General features: G+C 35.7%; 1 protein-coding gene across 9 annotated transcripts in view; it reads right to left on the minus strand.

The window, feature by feature from the left end:
* LOC108970763 overlaps positions 1-25,520 on the minus strand; it is a 53,171-nt gene that overhangs the window by 19,518 nt on the left and 8,133 nt on the right. For 5 of the 9 annotated variants that reach the window (XR_001993507.1, XM_018936330.1, XM_018936378.1 and 2 more), the window contains exons 2-3: positions 18,248-18,668; positions 11,385-11,498 (exon numbers count right to left, since the gene is read on the minus strand). Coding sequence is in view for 8 of the 9 variants with exons in the window: in XM_018936330.1 (XP_018791875.1) it covers positions 11,385-11,498; positions 18,248-18,628 (495 nt within the window). In the remaining variant the exon portion in view is untranslated. Of the gene's footprint in view, positions 1-11,384; positions 11,499-18,247; positions 18,669-18,777; positions 18,990-22,646; positions 22,975-25,520 lie in introns of those variants that run through there. The other 4 variants (XM_018936338.1, XM_018936354.1, XM_018936345.1 and 1 more) reach the window with 4 other exon arrangements.

Here is a 25,520-nt window from a genome sequence, read left to right on the forward strand (position 1 = left end):
GACTTCTTTAAAATCTGAGACTTTGTTGGAGGCATTCAAGCTTGAAGATCAAGTGAATAAACTATTTATAAACAGATATTTGTATGAGAAGCTGATGAGCTTAAGGAAGTTCTCTTTAAGCGTAATATCATCACACGACATTAACTTGGGGAACCGTTTTCCTCTATGGCTTACTGCTACTGGTTTCTGTAATTATGTGATTACAAAGCTCCTCTGACACCTGGTAAATGATAAAAGTGTTTCACGACAACAGAATTGAAACTAGCTCAGTTTAAGCGGAACACTCTTGATCTTCCATCTCTATCAACAGAGAAGGACTAGCTGCTGTCTAAAATAAAAATCAACCATTCTCATAATGTGAAGGATTAGATTTATACTAGACTGATAAAGATAGAAAGAGGATAGAGATATTTTTTTCTGGACTCAAAATCAGGGCAAAACTCTGCGAAAGATGTATTACAAATGCAAAGACGTTTGCAAAATCTCAAAGGAAATGTCGGAAACCCTACAATAGATATAAAAGCGATCCATTTCGAGTTCGAATCGAATTCGTTCGAACGAATGTTCATTATTATTCGAAGGAACATTTCTTGGCATTTATTCTTTTGAAGATTATCTCATTAAAATATTGGTCGTGTCTACGTCACAGATGGTCTATTCGTTTAGTCCATTATTCGATGAATCGTTCGGTGATGTTTTACCTTAAGGTCTGCGTCGAAGCCGAATTATCCGTATAGACTTTAGACCTTACATACCCCATAGGAGAACGTCCTCAGATATGATATCTTCTTCTTCTTCTTAATTGGCGTAGTTACCGCTTACGCCATTACAGCCAAGTTAACAACCGCGCGCCAGTCGTTTCTCTTTCCGCTACGCGGCGCCAATTAGATATTCCAAGTGAAGCCGGGTCCTTCTCCACTTGGTCCTTCCAACGGAGTGCAGATTTTCTTCTTCCTCTGCTTTCGTCCATCCGGACAACATAAAACATAGCCGCTGTCTTTTAATTCGCTGAACTATGTCAATAACGTCGTATATCTCGTACAGCTCATCGATGTGATATCACACGATCGACGCAAAACATGGAATTATCTAATCACTGAAGTATACTCTTGATAAATCTATTGATCAAATAGTCGGTTATCATGGCGCAATAAAAATCGCCCTTAAGGCCTACGTTCTTATCGGCATCACTTTTGAAGAAATATGCTCCGATAATTCCATCGGCCCACAAACCACACAGAAGTGGGCTCAATAAATTTTGGCTCGCAAACGTCGGTTCCTCTTGCAACTTTTCCAGACCCCATAGAGCGGAGCGAAGTCGCTTTACTTGCATTTTTGCTTTCACTCAACGAGAGCTCATTCGACTGCCTACTGGGTATATATGCACTTTCTCATATAAGTCATTCATAGATATGTATAAGTGTGCAAATTCAAAAGTCAAGATAACAAAAACTACACATGAAACCATAATTCAACCACAAATACAACCACAATGATAGAATTAAATTATGACAAAAATGTTAATTCCATTTGTTGGCAGACGAATAAGAAGGAGAAAATTAATAGCTACAAATAAAACACTGCAATGCTGGGTATTTATTGTATAGGTATGCATCTTAATATATGTATGTAAGTATATTTGCATATATTTATATACATTGATAATATAGACAATCTATGGGTTCTTATGTGCCGAAGTCAGTCTCCCCTTGGTGGAAATCTTTGCTTATTTGCTTACCGCGTATAGAAATAGATGATCATAAATATTTATTTAACTGTAGATATATGTTTGCATATGTATATATGTATAGAGAAATGTTTATGTAAATATACATAACAATAGCTTTACAATACGGATGGCCTTCCAAGTTGTTTGCCTGGCAAATATGTGCTTAAATGCCAGAATAAATGCAAGCATGCAAATAAGCAAGTAAGCTAACACGCACACATGCATAAATACATCACTAACAAACATGTATATGTATATAGCCTCATTTGTATATATATATATATATATTGCATATAGCCTCAAGTGACCTTTGCACTCAAATAACATATTTATAACTATAATTGCTACGAACAAGTTTACCAAAATTGAGTGTCAAACTAAAACACACATGTAAATAATATATATGAATAATAGAATGGGTCACAAAAAAAAAATTTTTCTCTTTTCGCTTGACAGTTTAAAAAGGAGGTTCTTAGAGGTAGGTAGTTCCTCCGCCTTACAGTTTTCTTTCCTCCTTTCATATTATCTCAAAAAATAATTCATTTATCACAAGCAACTAAATAAAAGAATACCTCGTTTTGTTGATCGTGTAGAAGATTGAATGTTCTATGAAACGGTTTCTCTCGAATTTTTCGTAAACTTAACCGTTTAAAAGATATTAACGGGTGAAGTTTGATTATTTTAATATAATTTTTTTCTTATAATTTTATAATGAATTTTTTTTTTTTCATTGCATAACTCATAGTTTTGTAGAAATTTACTATTTTTCAGCGTACCAAGCGAAAGAAAAAAATATTTTGACCCACCCTAATATAGATAAATTCACATCCGCTTAGTCTAAGTTCTGCGAATATAAAACTTACAGACTATTTATTAAACTTTGATGATTTGATTTGTAAATATTTTATTGAAAATAAGTTTTTCTTTTGATCCACCCTAATATATAAGAATGTATAAGTATTTGCACTGAATAAATAAAATAATAATTTCTGTGCTTCTCTATGTTTGTTTTTGTTAAGAAAATATTTAATGAAACAAGGCTTAACTGTAAAACAGGTAGTCATTAAACAATGTCGTTTGCACTATGTATATGTGTGTGTGAATTTTACCTATTATAACAGTGCAGCATTTCATTTGTATATCTTATGTGTGAGTGCTAGGCCAACAAGGACACAGTTGCCGTTTGTGGCAGTAGCCGAGAGCAATAAAATATTAAATTGCCAGGATAACTATTACAGCAACAACTACAACAATTGTAAATGCTTAGCACTGCTGCTTATGCAACGTAATTAGAAATTGCTGATTCACGTACAGTAAGATAAGAATTGGCATAAGCGATGAATTAACAAGACAGGTTAGTGCGATATTTGCAATGAAAAATTAGAAATTAATTAATTTAATTATAATTCATCTCTGAAAATACTCGAAATTATTATTGTTGAGTTCCAATTCAGTCTTACTTCACTTGTATATTGAGAAACCCCAATCCAGTGCGAGTTCTGCCAAAAGTCGTATCAATGCCTCCCTCTTCTAAGTAGATAGAATATTTCCTTTTGAATAATGTAAATCTTGAAAGGCTGTCCAAAAATCAATGCTACTGTAAGTGTCTTTCAGTTATGAATTGAGTACGTCTGCTTCATTTGAGGGAACTAAAAAAAATGAATAAATGGATTTTTGACGCAAAAACAGTAAAACTGATATCTTTTTTAAGGTTACCTCTGACCCTATCATTTAAGGCGTAGGAAAATAAAAACCCAATGCCAAATTCTTTGTTTTGTTATCAGCCGAATTATTCACCATAGATAGGATAAAAGAGCAATTATCACTTGGTGAAAGCCTCGGACCATAAAGAGTATACAAAGAAGTTTCCAACCATAGCAAAGGGTGCTTCCAACAAGTTTCTCTTGTTGTGTGTGATCGTCCAAAGCTAGAAACTTGTGTACGATTGCTTACCCCAGATTTCAGGTTCAAGTATTGATCAGACTGAACTCTCTTCTCAGTCACCAAAAACAAAACAAGACCTTCCTGACCGTCAATCCCGTCTTGGCTATCATTTGTGCCGGTTTAACGCAGTTCGATTACGATAGTTAACGCTTGACATCATAAGTAAACCATGATTCATCGAGCTTTTTTGCAGATTTAGCTTCCAGGCAAATGAAATAGTGCTTATATGTTGGTTGGATTCGACAATTTCCATTATTTTATAAATATTTTCGAGAGCGATTTTCGAAGGCGTTCTCAAACAAAACTGAGCAAATCAATTGCAAAGCTGTCTGAGGGTTTTTAGTACGATAACTTATTTTCCTAGCGCCGTATAGCGTAACCCGATCATACTCATACAAAGCGTTATACAGATTACTAAAAATCTCTATGGAAAACCAATGAATTAGTATTTATTATACCAGTTTTAGTCATAATTTAGGTACCACGACTAGCACATCTTAACCTCTCGGAGGCTGTAAAATACAAATCATACTTAATCTAAACTATCCAAGATTTTCGGTCTCTCTTTCATAAGTAACTTAAGTTTATAATTGCTACTTCAATATAGATATATCTTTAAATTTTCAACTCATAAAATCAAAGAAAACTAATTTCGATACCTTGGTGATCCTCCAAACGGTGGCATTTATCATATTTATATATACTTATACCAGAAAGTGAGCATAATTTTGGTCTCGATACTGGAAGAAGATGTTTGGTTTTAAGTTAATTGTTCGAATCACCAAAATAACGGTAATTTTCTAAAAGTTTGTTAAGTAAATGTTAATGTCAAAGCGACAGAACATATACATATTTAGTCAAAAAGGTTTGAAATGCCTTCAGCTCCATACTTATATAGACACACATTACTTTTCTGTCTTAATACAGACTTTAGTATAAAAATATTCTAGATATATAAAGTAAAACAAGCCAATAATAAATTTTGCAACACCCAAGTGAAAGTGCTTCAAATATGAGAACTTCAGCAATAAACTCAAGCTATATACGCACACATACATCTACCTATATATATATATAAGAACACATTTTTTGTTTGCAAAATTTGTTAATAATTTTCGTCTTCAACTACTAGTCATTCTACAATCTTAGCAGCACTCATATCGAAGCTTTATAACGGTGTTATTTCCCCAAGTGTTTTGTCTAGTTGCAGTTAACTGCTTTTGTTGCTGGTGCTGTTGTTAGCACACAAAGTTATGCTAAGATTTATGCATTTGGTATGCAGTGTTTAAATAAATAAACAGATTACCAAAGGCTAAAATCATAATGCCGCTTCTTCTTCATTTTCTTCGGGATAAGCTCACCTAAAGCTTCAAAACATTGCACTTCAACGCGTCTGCTTGGAAGCTCGCACGAGTATTGAGAAGAATTAAAGTTCTAATATTAAAGCACTCATCCATACATATGCTCACATACTTCTTTACATATATTTGTGCATTAGGGTGTTCATTATGTAACAAGTTTTTTGATGTTTTTGCAAACGATTTTTTTATGGTGGTAAGGATCCATTTCGAGCCGAATCAATTCATCAAGCAAATCGATGCCTCTTGGGAAGATGAAGCGGCTTCAGTTATTTAAAAAAAAAAAATGATTTTTCTGATTATTTTTCGCATAATGGTTGTTATTTATCTTTCGTTTCCGATAGGTTTCCGTCTACTATGAATTCGTTTCTGTTTTTTTATATTTTTAGGGAATTCTGCTCTAATCTATACATTTTTTACCTTGAAGGAAATAAATCTGCAACCTTAAGAAAAAAATATTCAAATACAAAATTTTACTAAAAAAAAGGTCTTAACAATATTTTCCATGGCAACATTCATTTACAAGTTATCCACTGTAGAAGTTTTGCATGAAGTGTACTGTATTCGTGTAGTACACCATTTCGTATGAGTAATACAGCACGTATAAATCACTTATATGGCTGCTCAGGTAATGTGATGCTTAACTTTAATGGCGCATATCGATCGAAAGAATGTTTTTATGGAAAAAAATGTTAGACTTTTTTTGTAAAGCGGTAAATTCTGTAATAGAACAACGCTTTGTCAAAGTTGTAGCTTTACCTTCAAAATAAAAGTTTTCGAAAAATCTTACTTTGTAAACAGTAAAATAGTATGATTTCGGCAGAGAAATTGAAAATTAAGTGCTTGTTAATATAAGATACTTTTTGATGACAAAAACTAAAACTTCAGTGATCGTGTGCAAAAAGGAAAAAATCAGCTTGGCAATAACGGCTACCCTAATGTATTTATGTGTGTATGTGCACACCAGCAATTATCCATTAAAGCAAATTGAGTGTATTACAGCTCAAAAGCATTAGTATTCGAGCAGTTTAGTAGCTTTCGAAAATTAGATAATTGCATGCTTGAATATGCGTTTGTGTGTATATGTATGTGTATATAGGCATATAACTGCATTTCGGGACTGTGTGCTGTGACTTCAGTAATATTTATTATGAATATGTAGCCTACAAAATCACCTCTCTTTTCCTTCATTTGGCTTAAGCAATGGCAAGTTTACATTGCTGCCTGTCTTATGTTACCGTTATTGGTGCAATGCAAATATTTATTACTTATTTAATTTTCATGAATACAGTATTTTGTGGCTTCACAGAGATATATTGTGGGAATAAAATTATTTTCGAAAAGATGGAAGCATACAAATATTTAATACAATTACATGTGCCCAAGGAGATATGTAGATATTTACTTACAAAAGGTCTGTTTGTTTAGAGAAGACTTCAGAAATATATATAATATATATATAAAACATTAATTTTACCTACAGACTGCACTTTCAGTATAAATATGTTGTGGTCTTCACAAACACCAGCTTTGGCTATTTAAAAAGGATTTATGCTCTATCAGGACAACGTCAGATGTATATTTTAATTCTATCTTATAGTTGGGAAGTTGCCTAAAAAACCAGTCTAAAGCAGTCAACTAAAACCAGTAACGCAAATAGAATATGCGAAGAAATCCCATTTGAACGCTATATCTGACTCCAATAAAATACACGAAGGAATACGTAGGAATCCGGCGAGAAGTTGTAAGTTTGAACAAAATTGTCTCAAATTATCAAAAACTTCCTTTGTATTCTGTGCAAGCATTGTGGAATTGCGTGTTTATTTCTCACATAAAGAGGCTTTAATGAGAGTTTTCGAATCATATACATATGATATATATATACACTAAAATTATCCTAATTCCATTGCTGTCTCACTTGACCAATTCATTTTCCAGTCCAAGGTATACTATTTCGATATTAGTATGCCTTCATTTCGAAGTTTCCACCTTGACACTTACACAACTCAAAGCTGGGTACTGTCAATTTGTTGCTGCACTATTTATTGGCATAATTTCATAATAATTTTGATTTGAATGAAATTGTGTTTTCGAATTCTCAAACACAATGCCGCTAGCCCTGATATTTACATATCCATGTGTAGGTATTATTCTGATAACATGTGTGTGTGTATAACATATCCAGTTGCATATACTCGTATGTGAGCGAGCGCACTCACATACACATTTCCTCTCTCCAAGTTTCCTTCTTGCTGTCTTATTTCCCATTCGGAATACAAATTATTTTAATTGCTTCTCAATGTAATATTCTCATTTGCAGGAGAATACGAAAGCATTGCACTTTAATTACTTGCAGTAAATTCCACTGATATTAATCGAGAAGATTTGAGGAATTGACCGAAAATATTATTATTTAATAATTTGGCGGGACGGAAGTATGTATTTAATGCTCTTTATGTACTATGTATATATATATTATCATTTATTAAAATAATATTTTTATAGCTAAAAAAATATCTCGAACACAAAACTCTCTTTTTCCAAATTTTATGTACCACAGACCAATGAAAATGATGAAAAATTTATTCTTAACATTGTTTTGCTCTAATTATTTGTTATTGAGTATGTAACATCCTCTCTCCTCAAGCAATATTTAAGCACAAAACATGTATACTCTCACTTGCTGGAAAACTTCTGTTAGGTATTGAAATGACAAGATAACCTCAAATATGCATCAGATATAAAAATTAAAGAAAAAGTGGAATATTGTATTATAACAGCCTTAAAACTCCATTAGAAAGAGAAAAGCGGGCAAAGAAAAAAGGAATAATTTCAGAAGTGTTAGTTTTAGGATGTTGAGGCCTACCTTCCCAAAGTAAACAAATGCCATCAATTTACTTAATACAGGGTTTTATAAGAAATTATTTGATTTACAAGTGACGTTTCGACCATTTTTAACTTGTCATGATCTGTGTTTTTTATTGTATTCAAAAATGTTTACAGTTTCTGCATGGAATAATATACGCATGAACAATCATTGCAAATTATTGAATTTTATCATAAAATAATCGTTTTCCAATTGTAAATTTTCGTGCGCTTTTGCCGTTTTACTTACATAATGTTCAGGTGCCAGTAAGACAAAGAACCGCTCGATGTAATGAAAATATTGCTGCCGTTCAGGAAAGGGTTGCTGAGTACCGCAATTTGTCGATTCCAAGACGTGTTCAAGAATTGTGAATTTACTTTGCCTTAGAACATCTTGAACATAATAACGATTTTTTTTTTTTTTTTTTAATAATATCGTCTCAGCCTCATTTGAGCTCACCTTCAACTACGTAATGCGGTAAGTAAACCAAACAGTCGATTATTGTGCGAAAAAATCGACAAGTTATTCATGAAGAACCATTACATTCACCCAAGTTGAGAGTTTGGTTTCTCTTTCATTGTTCCGTACTTCTTTCGAAGTGAAAGAGGTGACACCGTTACTGTCAATGGAGCCCGACTTAAATCGCTAATAACCAACTTTTTATGGCCGCAATTGGAAGAAGTTGGTATGGACAGCAGCTGATTCGAATAAGACGGGGCTATGGACCAGTACAGCACTTCCAACAATCGAATTATCGCAAAACAAGTTCGGGGATTCGATTATTTCAGGAAATTGTAACTTTGTATGGTCATTACAATACTTCTTATGAAGTTATTTCTCTTCAATCTTTATAAGTTAGTAGTGACATACGACTTTCTTTACTGGAAAATATACTCGAAAATTTAGTTCATTGAATTCATTCCTGCAAAAGAACTCGTGAAGTCCATTTGAATGATGTTATTCAGAACTTAATTGAATCGATTGGGTATTACATTAAATAAAAAACATTTGAATTTCCTTAATAATTAGCGTTTTTACAGAAATATATCACTATTATTGGAAAACCTTGGTTAAATAATAAGGAATAAGCTTTTTGGAGAAGGTCTCGATGGATTAGAGTATAGACGGAAACAAAAAACAATAGTCTAGTGTTGCTTCTGACACCAATTAGACATATCCGAAGAATATAAGAGAATATTAGGCCTTAACGCCTTCTTCAAATGGATTTGCTTTCTGTACTGCTAACTTTGTGCATTTGATATACTTCAGTAACTGACGACTATTGCTTTATTAAATTTGTAAGTCAAGAGAATTTCTTAAGGTATTTCAAAAATTGCATTAAATAACTTTCAAAATATCTAATTTTAATTAAAAATTTTAACATTGTCACAAGTATTAAAGAAATGCAAAAAAAAAACCATTTCATGAGCATCAATCTTTTTTAACTTCATCATAAAACGAAAAAAAAGTTAAATTTGGGCACTACTTTGACCTCCACTTAACAAGCTAACATATACTTTACATTTAACTCTTTAGAAAACTTACTTTTGGCCTCTGAGATGTTCAGAAGGTTTCAGAATTATAATTATTCACAAAAATTTTAACCAAAATCATACATAGAGCTACTTTCACAGTACTACAATACTCAAAATGAACGTAATTACTTTCTAAATTAAATTTTAAGTTATTAATTTATGTTAAATAATTATTAAATAAGCAATTAATTATATGTATAAGCCCTAGAGGTATAAGTGTTTCTTGGTTTTGTAATTCAGAGTAACAAAAAGGAAGAAAACTTGTATACATTCTGCAAATAATTCCGGAAACTGAAATTTTATCACGCAATCAAAAGCATTTCATTAGCAAAATAGCAAATTTTAATCTAAAAGTAGTGTTTGCATATGAATGAGTACGTTGTTATCCTTTTTATGCAAAACATTTCTTTGAGCCCTCTCTCTCACTCTCTCACATGCACTACATTCAAATACTTTAGTTCGTTTACTGAGCATTACTTTATTATTATTTCAACGCAATATCTGCTTTTTCCTAAATTTAGCATATGCAAAGCCAGCTGCAATCACTACAATCATATTCATTAGATTTCTTCAAGCAGCAACCAACACATGTTACTCATACGCCACGCCAAACCTCATGCCATACTTACATTCGTATACTTATATGTATATTCAGTGCTCCTGCAAGTGTTACTCATACGCCGTGGCGTGCAAAGAATTGAACAGCGCAATAGCCTCACATTTCAGCTCGCCAAATTGATTGCACAGACCGCGTTTAACTTTTCGTTCATATTGTTGTTGTTGCAGTTTTATTTGTGCTAGTGTTAGTTCAGGTGCGCTGGGAGTGCGCAAGTGTTTGTGCATTATTTTGTAGCACGAGTAACGCGCAAGCACACGAAATGCACATGGAAACACGGAGCTAAGTAAACAACAGCGCGGAAAACAGTGCACGCAAAAAGTTTGCAACGCCGGCAAAGCCAAACTTAATTTCGCTAGATGTGCTTGTTAGTTAGCCACGCACACACACACACACACACATGCACATATGCGTTATTGTTGTAGTTGTTCATATTTACTTAGCGCATGGCATCCCAATTTGCCGCTGCAAGCGAGCGAGTTCCTGAATATATAACCCCTCAGTGTGTGTGTATGTGTGTGTGTGTGTTTGGCGCACACAAATAAAATTTCAAGTGTGTACTTAATATTGTTTTTGAAGACTCTTGTGTGTTTGTTTTTGTGCACATTTTTGTTCTCGTTTTTTTGGCAATGCGCTGGAAAACAAACAATAACAATTGCAACGCGTGCAGCAAGCAAAAGTAAATAGCAAACACAAACACAAATGCGAAGGCTGTGATTAGCAAATTGTGACTGCAATCCACTGCAAACACATACGCGAATATGTATGCAAGGACTCACATACTCATATACATCTATGCATGAGTGCTTTGTATATGTGTGCGGCATCAATTGTTCCAGCTAATAGTTGACCGGTTGAATACTGCACGCCGCCGCTTCGACCCGCAACGCAGCTAAACGGCTTAACTAGCTAAATTGGCGTAGGCACACGCACACACACACATACAGAAATGCACAAACACACATACTCGCACACATGCAAGTGGATTCATATTGACGCTATCATTGCCTAACCATGCACATTAAGGACTCGAATAATACACATACAAACAAAAATAGACAAACACACTAACACAAACACTTATGCAAACTCACTCAGCCGCACACACACACTCATACTCATTTATTAGGCATATTGAATGCGCAAATATGCATGAACAAAAAGTGTGTGCAGTCCTCACTTCCTCCCCCTTCTCCACCAACCATAAATAACTGCCATGGCCGGCAAGAAGGGGTGCAACAAACTTAACTGTATGCTACGGCTGTCCGCCGCCGCCGCCCTCTGTGCTGCCCACAAACTATTGCCAACTCATCGATATGCAAGGCATGCCACTTACCTCAAGGCAAACAGGACACTCCAATAATTGGGCAATGTGTTGCAGGCATGTGGCGAACTTCTGCAGTGACTGCTGATTAATGCTGGAATGCTGCTGATGCGCCCGCTGCACACGCTGCAAATATGCGCCGCAATGTAAAGTTGCAAAGTCGCCGTGTTCGCATGAAAAGAGAGAGAGAGAGAGAAGCAAATAAAATTTTTGAGTATAAATTTCGGAAAGTTTCTAAATAAATCTCTTCAATTAAGGAGTTCGGTGTGGAAATTTTTGTAATTTTCAACTTTTTGTTGATTGGAGAGAAAATATTGTAGTTGTAATTACTAAAAATAAAATATTATTGATTAAATACTTTGAGCTGTAAGTAACTAAGTCTTTGCTGAGTAAATAAATGAAGTTTTACTTACTACTTCAAGCGATCTACCTTAAGTGTGGTATGTATAAACCTAGCAAAAATGTTAACTACCTCCTTGTAGTTGATTGAACTTAATTCACAACATTCTTCCCTTTACTTTTTTTATGCAATTAAATTAATTAAACATGATCTACAGGATCCATTGAGTACGTGTTCAATAATGGCAGATGCGGATCCAGAAACTGTTCTTGGGGAGGTGAAATAAACATTTACTTGAGACATAAAAATTATTATAAATTAATGCAGTTTAATATCGAGGTGGCGCTGCCAATGATCAAGTTCACCTTTGAACCTACAAACGTCTCACGATGTTGTCATTATCGAAAATTCTTTGGAATCTATCTATCAAACAGTCAATAAGATTTCCCATTTCCTTGTTTTTCAAAGCACATACTTTTTTGGAAGCAGCAAACTTAAATATATTCAATACTTCTTTAGAAAAGCGCGTCTTCAAATCTTAGTCGATTGTATTCAACAGAGGAATGTACACTGGGACGCTGCAATATTCTTCGCAATTACGCAAGCAGAAATTTTCGAATTTTCTTTGTCAGCCGCACAGTCTTGACCACTTTCAGTTCTGCCGCCATTTTTTTTTTTTTTTTTTTTTGTTTTTGTTTGTTTTTTTTTTTTTTTAGTTTAAAATGTTTCTTAGCTTGTTGTCTTCGATTTCAAGCAGGATATGTATCATATTTGATGCCTTTGCCAGCAGATCGATCGATTCTTTCTGAAGATTTACACTGAATGAGTTAGAGATAGAACATCACAAAGGCAAAAAATCCAACAACAGGTCACAGATGGAGCTAAATGCAGCATATATTTCAAGTTCTCTATTAGGCTCTATTAAGTCGTTTCAAATTTAGTACTTCCATTTACAGATCGCATTGGATTTAACAATAATTTCATTAGCATAATAAATTGCAATTTTGTGAAGTCTGACAGCAGTACCAAATAATAGCATCCGTGACGAGATCTGATACCAACTTCCGGACTTCATGCTCGTCGACTATTGGTCCAACAAGTTTGTAACCACTGAGCTTGTTCGAAGTAGATGCAATCAGAATTCAATATTACCTGTCCAAATGGATTATTATATTATTAAATACAATTTAGATTTTACTAGTTTCTATTACTAATACCCTGTTTTGTGCGAATTCTCAGAAGAAAAACGTGTTGCCCCAACAATATCAACATCAGATGAAAATATATCTATAAACTGCTTTCAATACCTTTCGAATTCAGTTAAGAAACCTTTTATTCTCTGAAGTCTTAATGAAAGAAATTAACTACCCGCCACCACTGTGGCGTGAGTCTAGGTAGTAGTGGTGCTCTATGTGAGCTTGCTCAGGAAGGCTTATATTTGCTAATTATAATAAAAATTAAAAATTTCCCCTATGGTTTGATATTAATGATAACTAAATTAATAAAATTTAGTGTATTCATCGAAGCATGTTTTTTTTATACCCTGAACAGGGTATATCAAGTGTGTCACGAAGTTTGTAATACCCAGTAGGAACGTCGGAGATCCCATAAAGTATATATATAAATGATCAGTATGTTGAGCTGATCCGATTTAGCCATGTCCGTCCGTCCGTCTGTCCGTCCGTCCGCTGTCTGTCCGTATATATACAAACTAGTAACTCAGTTTTTAAGATATCGTTATAAAATTTCGCGAACGTTATTTTCTCTTCAAGTAGTTGCTTATTTGTCGGAACTGCCGATATCGGACCACTATAACATATAGCTGCCATACAAACTGAACGATCGGAATCAAGTTCTTTTACGAAATTAGCATGGATGACTACTTAAAGAAATAATATAATATCCGCAGAAATTGTTCAGATCGGACTAGCATAGCATATAGCTTCCATACCAACTGAACGCAGCGATGCAGCCGAAGTTAACGTTTTTCCTTGTTAGTTATTAAAAATATTTTAAACACTTTGAACAATTATACACACATAAATTATAGACACACATAGATCATTTCCTGGAACTGCTATTTGATTTGATATCGATGGCAATAGACGGAAAATTGTTTTTAAAGTCGTTAACTTTTTTGAATGAATTTTGAAGCTATCGTAAAGGTATATAACGTCGGTGGATACGAAGATAAGCTTTCAATAAATTAGTTTATTCATAACAATATATGGTCTTCAAGACTTAAAGTTCTGAGTGTCTAGCGCCAGCGTTTAAGCTCTTTCAAGGCTCCCTGTGGCATTCCAAAGCCATTGAATATCTTCAAGTGTATACATTACTTCTAATAAGGTAGGACAATGCATATATTTATAAACTGCGACTGTTTCCATTTGTAAGACTTCCTCAATATGCAAGGGTCATATCAATACTTAGGCGATCAAGAAATATTATCAGTTTTTGCTCTATTGAACTTTTAAGTGTGCTTTATTCTGTTCTTTCATCAAACTATTCATTATTCATACTATTTAAGGGATTTCATTGGTTTCCTTGGATAACAAATACTGTATTTCAACAACTTTGTTCTCATATAAATTATAAAATATTTTATTAGATTTGATTGCTTTCGTCGCTTCAAAGTGGAAAGAGGAAAGAAAGACCAAAAACCTACGAAGTTGATAAAAAGGATTTACTGCTCGACTAGAATCCGTGACAAACGCACGAAGAGCTTTCTACAGCATTGGGAATAAGCCTTCAAGGCCTTTCAAAGCTACTAAATGCGCTTTCAGTGATTCAGAAACAAGGATTTTTGGTTTCCTATAACCTTAATATCAGGTGAGGCACGAAAGATGATTCTGCTGCACGACAACACTCGGCTTCACGTTGAAAAATCTAATACAATCTAACTCAGAGCGCTTAAATAAGAAGTGTTAGCCACTACTCCCTATGTTGTTTACACATTGCGCTGTCCAGTGATTATTTGCTGAATTCGAGACTAAAAATTTTACCGTAGTGGTAAGCGATCTTTGTCAGTAAGATGGGAAATAGTTGTGACTAGCGATGGACATAACTTCGAATAACTCTTTTGTAACCAATCTTACAACAAAATTGTCTTTTCACCGACAACTTGGCCACGCATCTATTATTAGAAGTTTTTTTTTTTTTCGAATTTGTCCAAGAGCAAGAGTGATACTCACTCATAAATATCTTTTTTGGTCTCTGACCCCCCAGTTTTTGACTACAAGTTTGAACGGACCTCAATATTTTCCTCGAAGTGCCGTCAATTGTTTGATTCTCCTACACGTTTAAAAGCCTTTTACGGAACAATTGGCGTATATTAATCGAGTAAACGGGCAACCATGGAAACCATTTCCTTACTTCTACCTACAACTACTGATGCACAATGCACTTTGTTTTCGGTCTTGAGTAAATATTCAAGGCGTGCGAGGGCAGCGTGAGGCAGATTTTGCAAATTGATTGAAATTGATATGCGCCCACTCCACGAACTCACTCACTCTTCTCTCAGAAGCCTAGAAACCATTGGCGATTAACAATCGAGTGTGTTTATGTGTGTGTGCGTATGTGCTTGCGGTTGTTTATGGCTTACGTTTGCATATTTAGGTCAATTAAATTGTAATACAGCATAATGACAGCCAATATATTGCCTCCGCATGGATAATTCAATAAAGTTGTTTAGCTGCTGCACTCAAGTCAAAGGGAGCGGCAGGATGGCTGCTGGCTTGCTGAGCGCGTATACGCATATTTATGTATGTGTGTATGTATGCTGCGATGCACATATTGACATAATTAAATTTTTATTTGGGTAATGCTTGCATGCACTGAAAGTCCGCCCCATCGGCTGGGCTGTTGCTCATAAGCCAAATTTGCTTAATTATTGGAGAGCGCTGGTCTTCAGCTCTTAAATTTTAATGCTGACTTTTTGTAGTATTATTATTTACAATACTTCGAGGCTGCATTTTTTTTGTTTTTTTTTTTTGTATTTTTTGAATTTTTCGTATTTCATAATTTTTCAAACGGTTTATTGCTTTTCCAACCGAAAACTCCACATATGCTGCTATGGCCTTGAGTTTGTTTCCGTTAAACGGTTAATTAATAACTTCGCTAGCTGTGCGTGAAAAATTTACAGCCAATACTAAGTGCTACCGTTATGGCTGAAAACAAACGAAGCGTTTAATACCGTTGCAAAGGCACGACTGACCCACATTCTAGACGTAAGCTTACAAAAACATATAACAATAACAAACGGGCTGCTGATTCACTGGCATTTATGCAATAGCCAAGGCGTGACGACTACCTTAATTAATGAAGATTGCGTGAAGAAGTTGCTAACGAATTGCAACCAGAAAGCAACGCTAAGAAAATGCATGCATCGCGTGCAAGTTGCAACATGTTCGACACGTAGTGAAGTTCTGGCAACAGTAAAAAAGTACAGTAAATAAAAGCTATATTGGCGCGTAATAGAAGCCGCTAGGCAAAAAAGCTTTGCAATTTTGGCTTTGAGTTGGTGTGGTGCTAGCTTGATGGAGTACGAAACGAAATGCATATTATCGTTTAAAATGCAAAAACAACGTATCATAAAAAAATCGAAAATCGCTGTCAAATATAATAACCAAAGTGTAACCATTTTATAACCAAAACTCTAATATTATTTCAATGTTTGTGGTTTCTATTATTACGTTTTTTACTTCAATATGAGTGTTTTATAACCAATTGATAACCAGAACTCAAATTTTGTGTCAATATAAGTGGTATTATATCGCTTAATCTTCAGTTGTAAATTTATGATAAGTGATGTTACGTTATTTTACATTTTGTGTTTGACTATATGTGGTTTTAGTTTCTAAACAAGCATCGAAAGTCATACAAAAAGTCAGCTTTTTTACAGCTAAGAGGAACGAGATGAACCCGAAAAATATTAAATAAAGAAGATCAGTGCTTTATCTTGATTAAAGTCAGATTGATCCGTTTAAATTTGGCTTGCTCACACTTGATCAAGAGACAAAAGTTGAGAAACGTAGTTATTTGCTAAGACTGCAAAGAATTGTTCTTGGTATTGGTATTCTGGAAAATATAGTGTCCTTACAATTGTGTTCCACGAAATCGCTGTTTCATAGTTAAGAATTCTAGAAGCAATTTGATATATCCACTGTACCGAAAAAGCGAATATTTGCCTCTGCGGCGTATAGTAGGACGAGCAGTAATTTATAGAGTTTGGTTTTTGTTCGTCGAGAGAAAACTTTACTTCTCAATTGCTTACTCAGTGCGAGGTAGCATCTGTTGGAAAGAGCTATACTGGTTCAATGATAGACGAAATTATCTACACCATTGAAGTTATGACTGTCAACAGTGACGTGAGAGCCAAGTCAATAGTAGGACGAAAGAAAAAAGCCAACAGAGAATATTTTGTCTTGCCCTCATTCACAACCAGACCTCATTTATCAGCATCTGTGGACTGCAGGCTCAGCGAAGAAGTTCTCATCTCTTTCAAATATAATTCTGATTAATCTGATCTCATACCGTTGAGGGATATGTGGATGAGGAGGAGTCGCTGGAAAAGAGTGGCAATACTAACGCTGAACTCGCTAACTGTGCACTCAAAACTAGTTAAGTAGTGTTCGTTCTCAATAAGAAAATAGCATCAAGGCACTTCATCATCACACTCGTATGAGTACCCGGACTGCAAAATCGATCAGCGATGATGAATGGGAAATTTGTGCCCACTCACATCCCAATGTGAACTATTTGGATCTCCATTAACATATTACATTCTAGCACTGGGCCAATGGAGCTCGAAGCCACTTAGTAGGTCGTGTACTACTGCGAGCACCTTTTTTTACTTGAAAAGAAAAAGGGGGTCTACTGAACTACTTGCCCTTAGTACAATTCATCTAGCCGCAATACGGGATCTTGCTGTAAGATTAAAAGTTCAACCGCATGCAAGATGTGAGTGAGATCGGTGAGATGCAAGCATCCAATCACTTCCCCCTTTTGTTTAGCCTTTGACTGACATTGGCCGTCTCAATAAATATGTGATAAGTTGAAAGCACTTTGCTGATCTTTGTGGAAAATAAATCAACTATATGATCGACCTATAACAGGAATACTATTTCAACAGCATAGAACACCGTCCTGTTGTGGTACTCACTACTTTAACTTAACCTAACCTAACTTAGTAATTACTGAACTCTCAATTGCTTTAAGATACAAGTATGTGGTTTGTTAACTTGCTTGTCAAATCTTGTTTCAAGATTTCTACTTTACGATCAATTCACTTCGCTTTAATCAAGAAAAAGCTTAAATCACATTGAAGTTATTGATACTGAATATGCTATCAATATATGCAAGTCTTTATACGGTTCGGTATCACAGTTTTCTCGAACGGTATTTTTTATAAGTAAGCTAAGCTCAATGCATTCATTAACGAAAACTTCTTAAAACTCTTTGACACACAATTTATGTTACCTATGTTGTTAACAAATTATTCTGGTTAAAACAAATATAACCCATGTACTTCACTCACCTTTCGTTGGCCCTCCACCTGTGATGCCATCGTTTCACTATCACTACTGTTCGTTACATTCGCTTCTTCATAATCATCATCATTGTCCTCACTGCAGCTGCTGTCTTCCTCCGTTTGGTTGCGCCAAATCACCACACTTACATCGGTTGCACCACTCTGCCAATGTTCCCGTATTCTACTTGCAATTTCGAAAATTTTCTGTCCCAGCACATCGTTGCCATTGAACTCCAGCACTGTATCGCCGACGCGCATGCCGGCTTCTTCCGCGCTGGAGCCCTCCTGTATGCCACTCACCCACGGGTAGGGATCCCAGGGCGCTCGACTTAAGTGTAGACCCAGTGTGCCATTCGGACAGGCATTTATTTTGCAAATTTTCAGCATTTCTTTGTCGGTCAGTTCTTCCTTTGTCTGATAGTGATCGCTGGAAATAAAAATTATATTATTATATATATTTTTGGTAAACTAGTGTGGTCTTAACAATCGATAAATATGAAATATGAGGAATATAAAAGTTGTAATGCTAAAGATACCATTAGTCTGGAACCAGTACATCTGCTTCTTTCCGGCGTTATCTAGAACTCTTCTCAGATGTCCAGAAACTTTGCAATTCAATGGACTATATGAAGTATCTCACTAAGATGTCAGGTCTTCGCAAGAAGCAGATGTGCTGTATGACGAATACGACAGATCGAACTGAAGCCCTGTAACAAACGACTAGACTAGAACAGAAATTCATTATTTGTTTTGTTCAAAAACTCCTTAAAGACATATCATCAGATTCTCATTGATCGATGAATCGTTTTGTGCTTACAACACCCTTATTACGGTTAAGATCAATCGCAGCAACTTTGCTGGGTTCGCCAAAGGTGTGATATTCAATCTAAGTCCAGAAAAAACTAGGCAATAGAGCAAGAAGCAACAAGATGTTTGCCCTTTGTCTTATTCCATACATGAACAGAATACTGAACCACACCGGGTGTGAATTTACTGAACAGAGTCCAGTCAGAACACCTATAGTTGCGGCGAGATTGACTTTGCTAAAAGCCAGTAAATCGGATGACCCTTTACAGTTAACGGGCCAGAAGGATCTCGAAGTCGCACAAGTATTGGCTCTTGAACAGCGCTTGCTGAGCTCACTGGAGATCAAATGGAACCTACACCAGAAATAAGCAGACAATTGAAGAAAGGATATTCTCCCTAATTTGGTCAGCGGTTTTGCAGTTTTCAGCCATTCTGAGATGTTGGGGAAGCCACATCATCTTGAAAGACACTACAGTCGTCTGATAATTTGAAGTTAGAAATCCCTCGCAAGTGTGCAAGCCGATAAAAAACTGTCAGAAGATAGTTCTGCGATGCAATGATCTAAAGTAGAGTGGAACACCACTTTTGGTAAGAGGTCCCACCTCTTCCCAATTGTTATTTTACAAGAGTATAAGTTGACAGATTCCTTCTCACTCTCTCCCCGATGTTTTGCTTAAATGAAAGCTTCCTATCCAGGAGAATCCCCAAGTAACTAACGCGGTTCACTGGTAGAAAAATCAGCCTTCCAAAGAGAGGAGAGTAACACCAGGGATTTTTGTTCTGCTGTCAGTTTAAACTAGCTCAGTTTTATTTGGATTTATGGTTAAAGCATTCCTCTCTGCTCATATATCGCACTAGAGGTCTATTACCACCGGTCCAATTTATATTTAATCAACTTCCGGTATTCTCCAGAACATTAGAAAACCAGTGTGTTATCATCACACCCAACTTTAGAAAAAAAAATAGTTTTACATAACCCCACAACTCAGTGTGTTGTCTTTCCGTCGCGATTCTGCCGGACAGCGAGCAAGCAGCACAGCAAACATGTCAACAAAGATAAAATCCCACAATCATATGTGGTAGTCACTTGCCCGGCGACCTCAGCACGCCACTTGCCAAGCCACAATAATAATAAAGGCACCGTTAACAGCTACCACACACTCATATACATACAGACGGCAAGAGCGGGCGCGACAACGTGCCATCAGCGCTTGACGCTTGACGCTGGGCAAAAGTGCTTGTCACTTGGCTCTCACTGGCGTTCGCTGGCCGTTGATGCGTGTTTGTTGACGTGAATTTAATTGCCGCTTGAATTGGCACAAAGCCTTCACCTACAAAATCGGTGTGCAAACATGACAAAAACAACAATAACAACAACAACGGCAACAAAGCTGATAACTCTTTTCGGAGCTGTGGGCTAACACAGAAAACCCCAATAACAAGAAAGGGAGAAATACAAACAACAACAAAGTGCATAACGTCATTACAACACACGTGAGTAGACACCTGAGCAAGTCGCTACGTGCATGTGAACATATATGAACATTCGTTTATGTTGCTGTGTATGTATGGGTGCGTCCATTTGTATGCAACGCCGAACGCGCCCAAATGTTAATTTAATTTTTGCTATTTGCTTGTCTCTTTGGCCTTAAAAGGTACACATATGTTGTTGTTGCTGTTTTGTTACTGCAATTTCAGTTGTTGCTGCTGTTGTTGTTGTTGGCGTGTGTCGCTTGTCGATCAGGTGTTACCTCGCTGTTGTTGTCGTACGCTTCTCGTTAGTACAGTTCCTACTGCTGTTGTTGCCATTAATGTTATTGTTTTTGTTGCAATTTTTGTTGTATTACAAATGACATCGTTTACATGACGATCACGTTATCGCCATCGAAAGTGAAGCCGCCGTCATGTGCATCGCATGAACGCATTAATGGCTCAAAGCCTTTGCTTGCGCGGCATTTTCGATGACAGTGGAGTAATTGCCTGGCCTAGCCCTGAAACGGGGCGGAGAACAAAATGGAAATTAAACACGATTTGGTGACCTTGAGTTTAAAGGCAGCGCTACGAAAAGGTGGTTTAAACGTAATGCTGGGTGATGAGGCATATAGGGAAATAGATTTCCTCACTGTTACCCTGAAAATTGCGAATAATATTTGAAACGATAACGAGTTCATAACTACTCTCTTCCCTAAAGTGCAGTTAAAATAATTTGAATGCCAAAATATCGGTTCACTGAGCTAAATGCTACAATATAAGTTATTTCCCACCACAAATTTGTATCTGACTTAAAATTCTATAACGATACTTCGAGTATTCTCATCCATACCGATAATCTGCCATCGGAAAACAATGGTGTTTGAACTGTCCTAGACCTTGAATAGAAAACAGGAGATCTACTGAACTACTTGCCCTTAGCCAAATTCAGCTTGCTGCAAATAATATGAGGTGGAAACATTTAGTAGTTTTTCCCTTTGTTCCGCCGTTGCAAGACTGAAGTTGAAACATCTCGCCAGTCGACGAACCAGAAGATATAACTGAAACTGACCTTGATCGCCTCAACACATTTGCGATAGGTTCAAAGCACTATGCTGATCATTGAAGATCTTATGACCTGTATCAAGAATTCTTACCAAACGATCAATCCAACAAATCACTTCGATTTTTTCTTTATTCAAGAAAATGCTTAAATAACGTTGAAGTTATTTTTACTGATTATGCTATCAATATACTGCCGAACAAATGACTCAATCACTTATCTACATGTTCTGTATATAGTTATTCCTACAATGACATACCAGTTTTTTCTTCAAATTTTGCAAGAACAAAAATGTCAAAAATTTTGAGCAAACTTCAACATTTTCAAAATTGTCATGAGTTTGTGAGTTGTTGATCGTTTTTTTCGACTAGTGAACATTGTTCTTGCCCGTACCGTGTAAAGTAGAGAATTTTTTTTTTTTATGTTCCATCGCTGGTAAAAGCCGGAATCACTAAAATAGTATACTATTATAATCTTAAAATTATTGCAACAGGAGTAAGTTTCGCAGGTTTTTATCTATTTTGTTTCCAAAATTCGACTCTTTCATGCTCACAACATAACTTCTCTTCCTTCATTTAATGAATATTGTCATTGAACAATGTTAGCGGCCATTCAAAACTTCTCTTAAAAAAAAACTCCTGGCCGTTTTAAGAAGATTCTTGAATAACGTTAATTTTAACCCACAAAATGTATATTAGTTTAACTGACCCTAAAAGACTAAAAGACAGAGGTAAATCATCGTTGGCTAGAATTACTTACATACAAGTATACACAATGTAACAAAAAAGTATTTAATTATTCATCAATATTAATTTTGTCGCCTTCCAAGTAATCCCCACCAGATATAACACACTTATGCCAATGATTTTACCAGTCCCCGAAACACTTTTCATAAGCACTTTTTGGGATGGTTTTCAGATCCTACAGATTCCACGGAGCCAAATCTGGTGAGTACGGCGGTTGATCAATGGTATTCACTGCGTTTTTAGCTTTAAACTCGATAGTACGCGTTTTAAAAGAAATTCAACTTTATCGAGACGAGTCAATCAATAATGCGTTTCGAACCCAAATATTCACCAAAATCATTCGAATGGACTTGCGACAGATGTCCAGCTCTCTTGCCATCTCTCTAACAAAAGCTCTCTCTAGCTCGAAAATCATCCAGAATGAGGCGTATCTTCAGTGATCTCTCGACCATCTTTAAAAGCTTCTTTTTTGATAAAATTGACTAACAGTAAGCCTTTTCAAATATTTGCAACGATTCCGACTACGAAATTGGATTAGAAATACAAAACTTGCGACAAATTCTTTGTTTAATATTTATAACGATTGAAAAAATCGCAACTCGCAACTGAGGTGTACCGACTTAAGCAGCAGCTGTAAACAAACTGGTTGACAGATCGAACTCGTGTCTGGCTTTACTTAACAAAATACATTTCTTTTATATCATTTACACGGGGAATTTATGTAATTACAATTTCCGATTGCTTTTTTGTCATAATATACACAAAAAATTGTGTATACTATACTTTTATAGCAGTTTACAACTCTAACTCCGAACTCATGATTAATTTATGGAGAATTGGTATTAAACCAAGAACATTATCGCTTAGTCAGATTTTACTTAACTTGTATTTTGCCGCCACCATATTGCTTTAAAAAATCCGGGTTGCACCTTTTACTTCCATTACCCAAAATGATAAGATAATGCACACTGTTTCGAATGATTCCAGAAGTAAGTTTATAACTCTATTGGGAAATCCCTTTTTATTTTTGCAAACAAGTTACAGGCATTAAAACCATCTTAAAACGGTGAAGGACTTAGACTCTACTTCAAAGAACAAGTCCTCAAACATTAACCGTTTGGAGCGGACTTCGGTACGGCGCCATCATTGAACTTCATTCCCTTCGAATAGTGGCAAAAAATGTCGTTACCATACATAACGAGTCTTATAATACCACATTGACCGATTTTTCTCTCGATCTCTATTTAAAATGTGGTACGCCACCTCATATTTCAGGTCTAAATATGGACAGAGTGCGTGCAAAATTTGGCGACTCTTTTCATAAACCCCACAAAGTGCACTTTAAAAGTTTTCCGAAAGCAGTTTTGGTATCGACTCTGCCGCTTTTTAAAATACAAAGACCTTCATTGTACTAGAAACAACGTCACCTTATATTAAATTAACATTTAAATTTTTATGAAGCAAAGCTTCCACTTTCATTTACTCACTGATCTAACCTGATTAATTTCTTGGAAATGAACTTAAGCCATTGCCGGCTTACAAAGATGACTATTGATTAAAACACAAAAAAAAAATCACAATTTCTTCATTTAAGTATAACTATTACATATATAAAATATTATTGTAAATATATATGTATAGATAATACGGGCGTAAGCTGCTTTAAAGTAATTTTCAAATAATGGTAGCACATACACACACATACATTTCAGTGTGCGAGCTTTTGTGTGATTTACTTGAGAAAGGGGGAAATAAAAATGCGCGCACGTACAAAAAAATATATATGTATATACATGCGTTGCATATGTTTGTATGTATCTTCATAAATCAAGAAATTTTGCCACTGACTCATCATAAAATATTTTCGCCACAACGCGGACATACTTACGTACTTAAGTGAGATGCGGATTTAAGCGGTAATCACGACAGCAACACTAATAATTAAGAGCGCGCAAAAAAAGTTCACGTACCTCGGGAAAAAATGGACGCAGATCTGCTGTAGAAGCCACACGTATCCGCATGCGAGTAAAACACACACATATACATACATATATGCAGACATCAGTTATATACATGTGTGTGAGTACAGGTATTTAAGCTCATACCGGAACTACGAGAGCAAACGTTGGCAGCACCCAAGCGCACTTAAGCACACAACAATGAACAACAATGAACAACAGCATCACAGCAACAGCAATAACAAAAACAAAATAAACATTAACGATTAAATGGCAAAAAACAAAAGTAAAAACAAATAAACGAACTGGCAAAAGCCGTCGAACGGCAAAGTTATAAATAAGTGTTCAAGCCAAACGCATTAAGCGGCGCTTACATTCATACATACAAACAAATGTACACATGTAGTTACCAGTAGGTGCTCGCTCGCTTAAATGGTCAGCGTAATTTATCAACTCACATGCTCCGCGCCACAATTGGCGGCAAACAACGGCGGCAACATTCTCAGCCGGAAAAGTTTTGGTGTCGCGTTGCTTTATTTTTATATTTATTTTTATTTTTTAACAACAACCCCTTAATGTGCATTTTGCAACACCCACACTCACGTTGAAGCTTAGGAACATGAACATTGACTGCGTTTCAGCTTTGCGAATATAGCTGGAGTTCTGATGAGGAAGCGAAATATTTTCTAGTGTATTTTCATAACTTTATGTTCACTTCTATTTCACATTTTTTATTTCGTTTAACAGTTCGCGTTTCATTTATCATCTCGCTGACAGCTGATGCGCTTGGCTCAAGCCAAATCGCCACAGATCCGCTTACAGTGACACTTGAAAGGCAAAATGCCAAAGTGATGCAATTTTCATCAAGTTCATTGTTATAATATGAGGACATTCATGGCGTCACGATCTAATGGATTTCGCTGTCAAACAAGACCCAAAAGTATTCAAGCGACGAAACTGCCATTATCTACACTTCTACTTACCATTTCATTATCCAAAAGGTTTATTTGTCAATTATTTTTCCGTTCGATTTTTCTAGAAATTACAACTTCTCTGTCACACAGTTGTGTCCTATATTTGCGAAAAACGAATATCAGGACATCATAAGAGTCCACAACAATTACAATTATTTCAGATTGAAATATTTGAAAGCTCTGGCGGCTTCTTTTAATCATTTAGAAAAAAAAGTTTTAATATAACAAGTCTGGGCTTCTAGAGAAGTTGTATTGAATTAA

This window comes from Bactrocera latifrons, unplaced genomic scaffold (assembly GCF_001853355.1).
Source record: "Bactrocera latifrons isolate USDA-ARS-PBARC rearing strain unplaced genomic scaffold, ASM185335v1 scaffold_107, whole genome shotgun sequence".
NCBI classification, from domain to species: Eukaryota; Metazoa; Arthropoda; class Insecta; order Diptera; family Tephritidae; genus Bactrocera; species Bactrocera latifrons.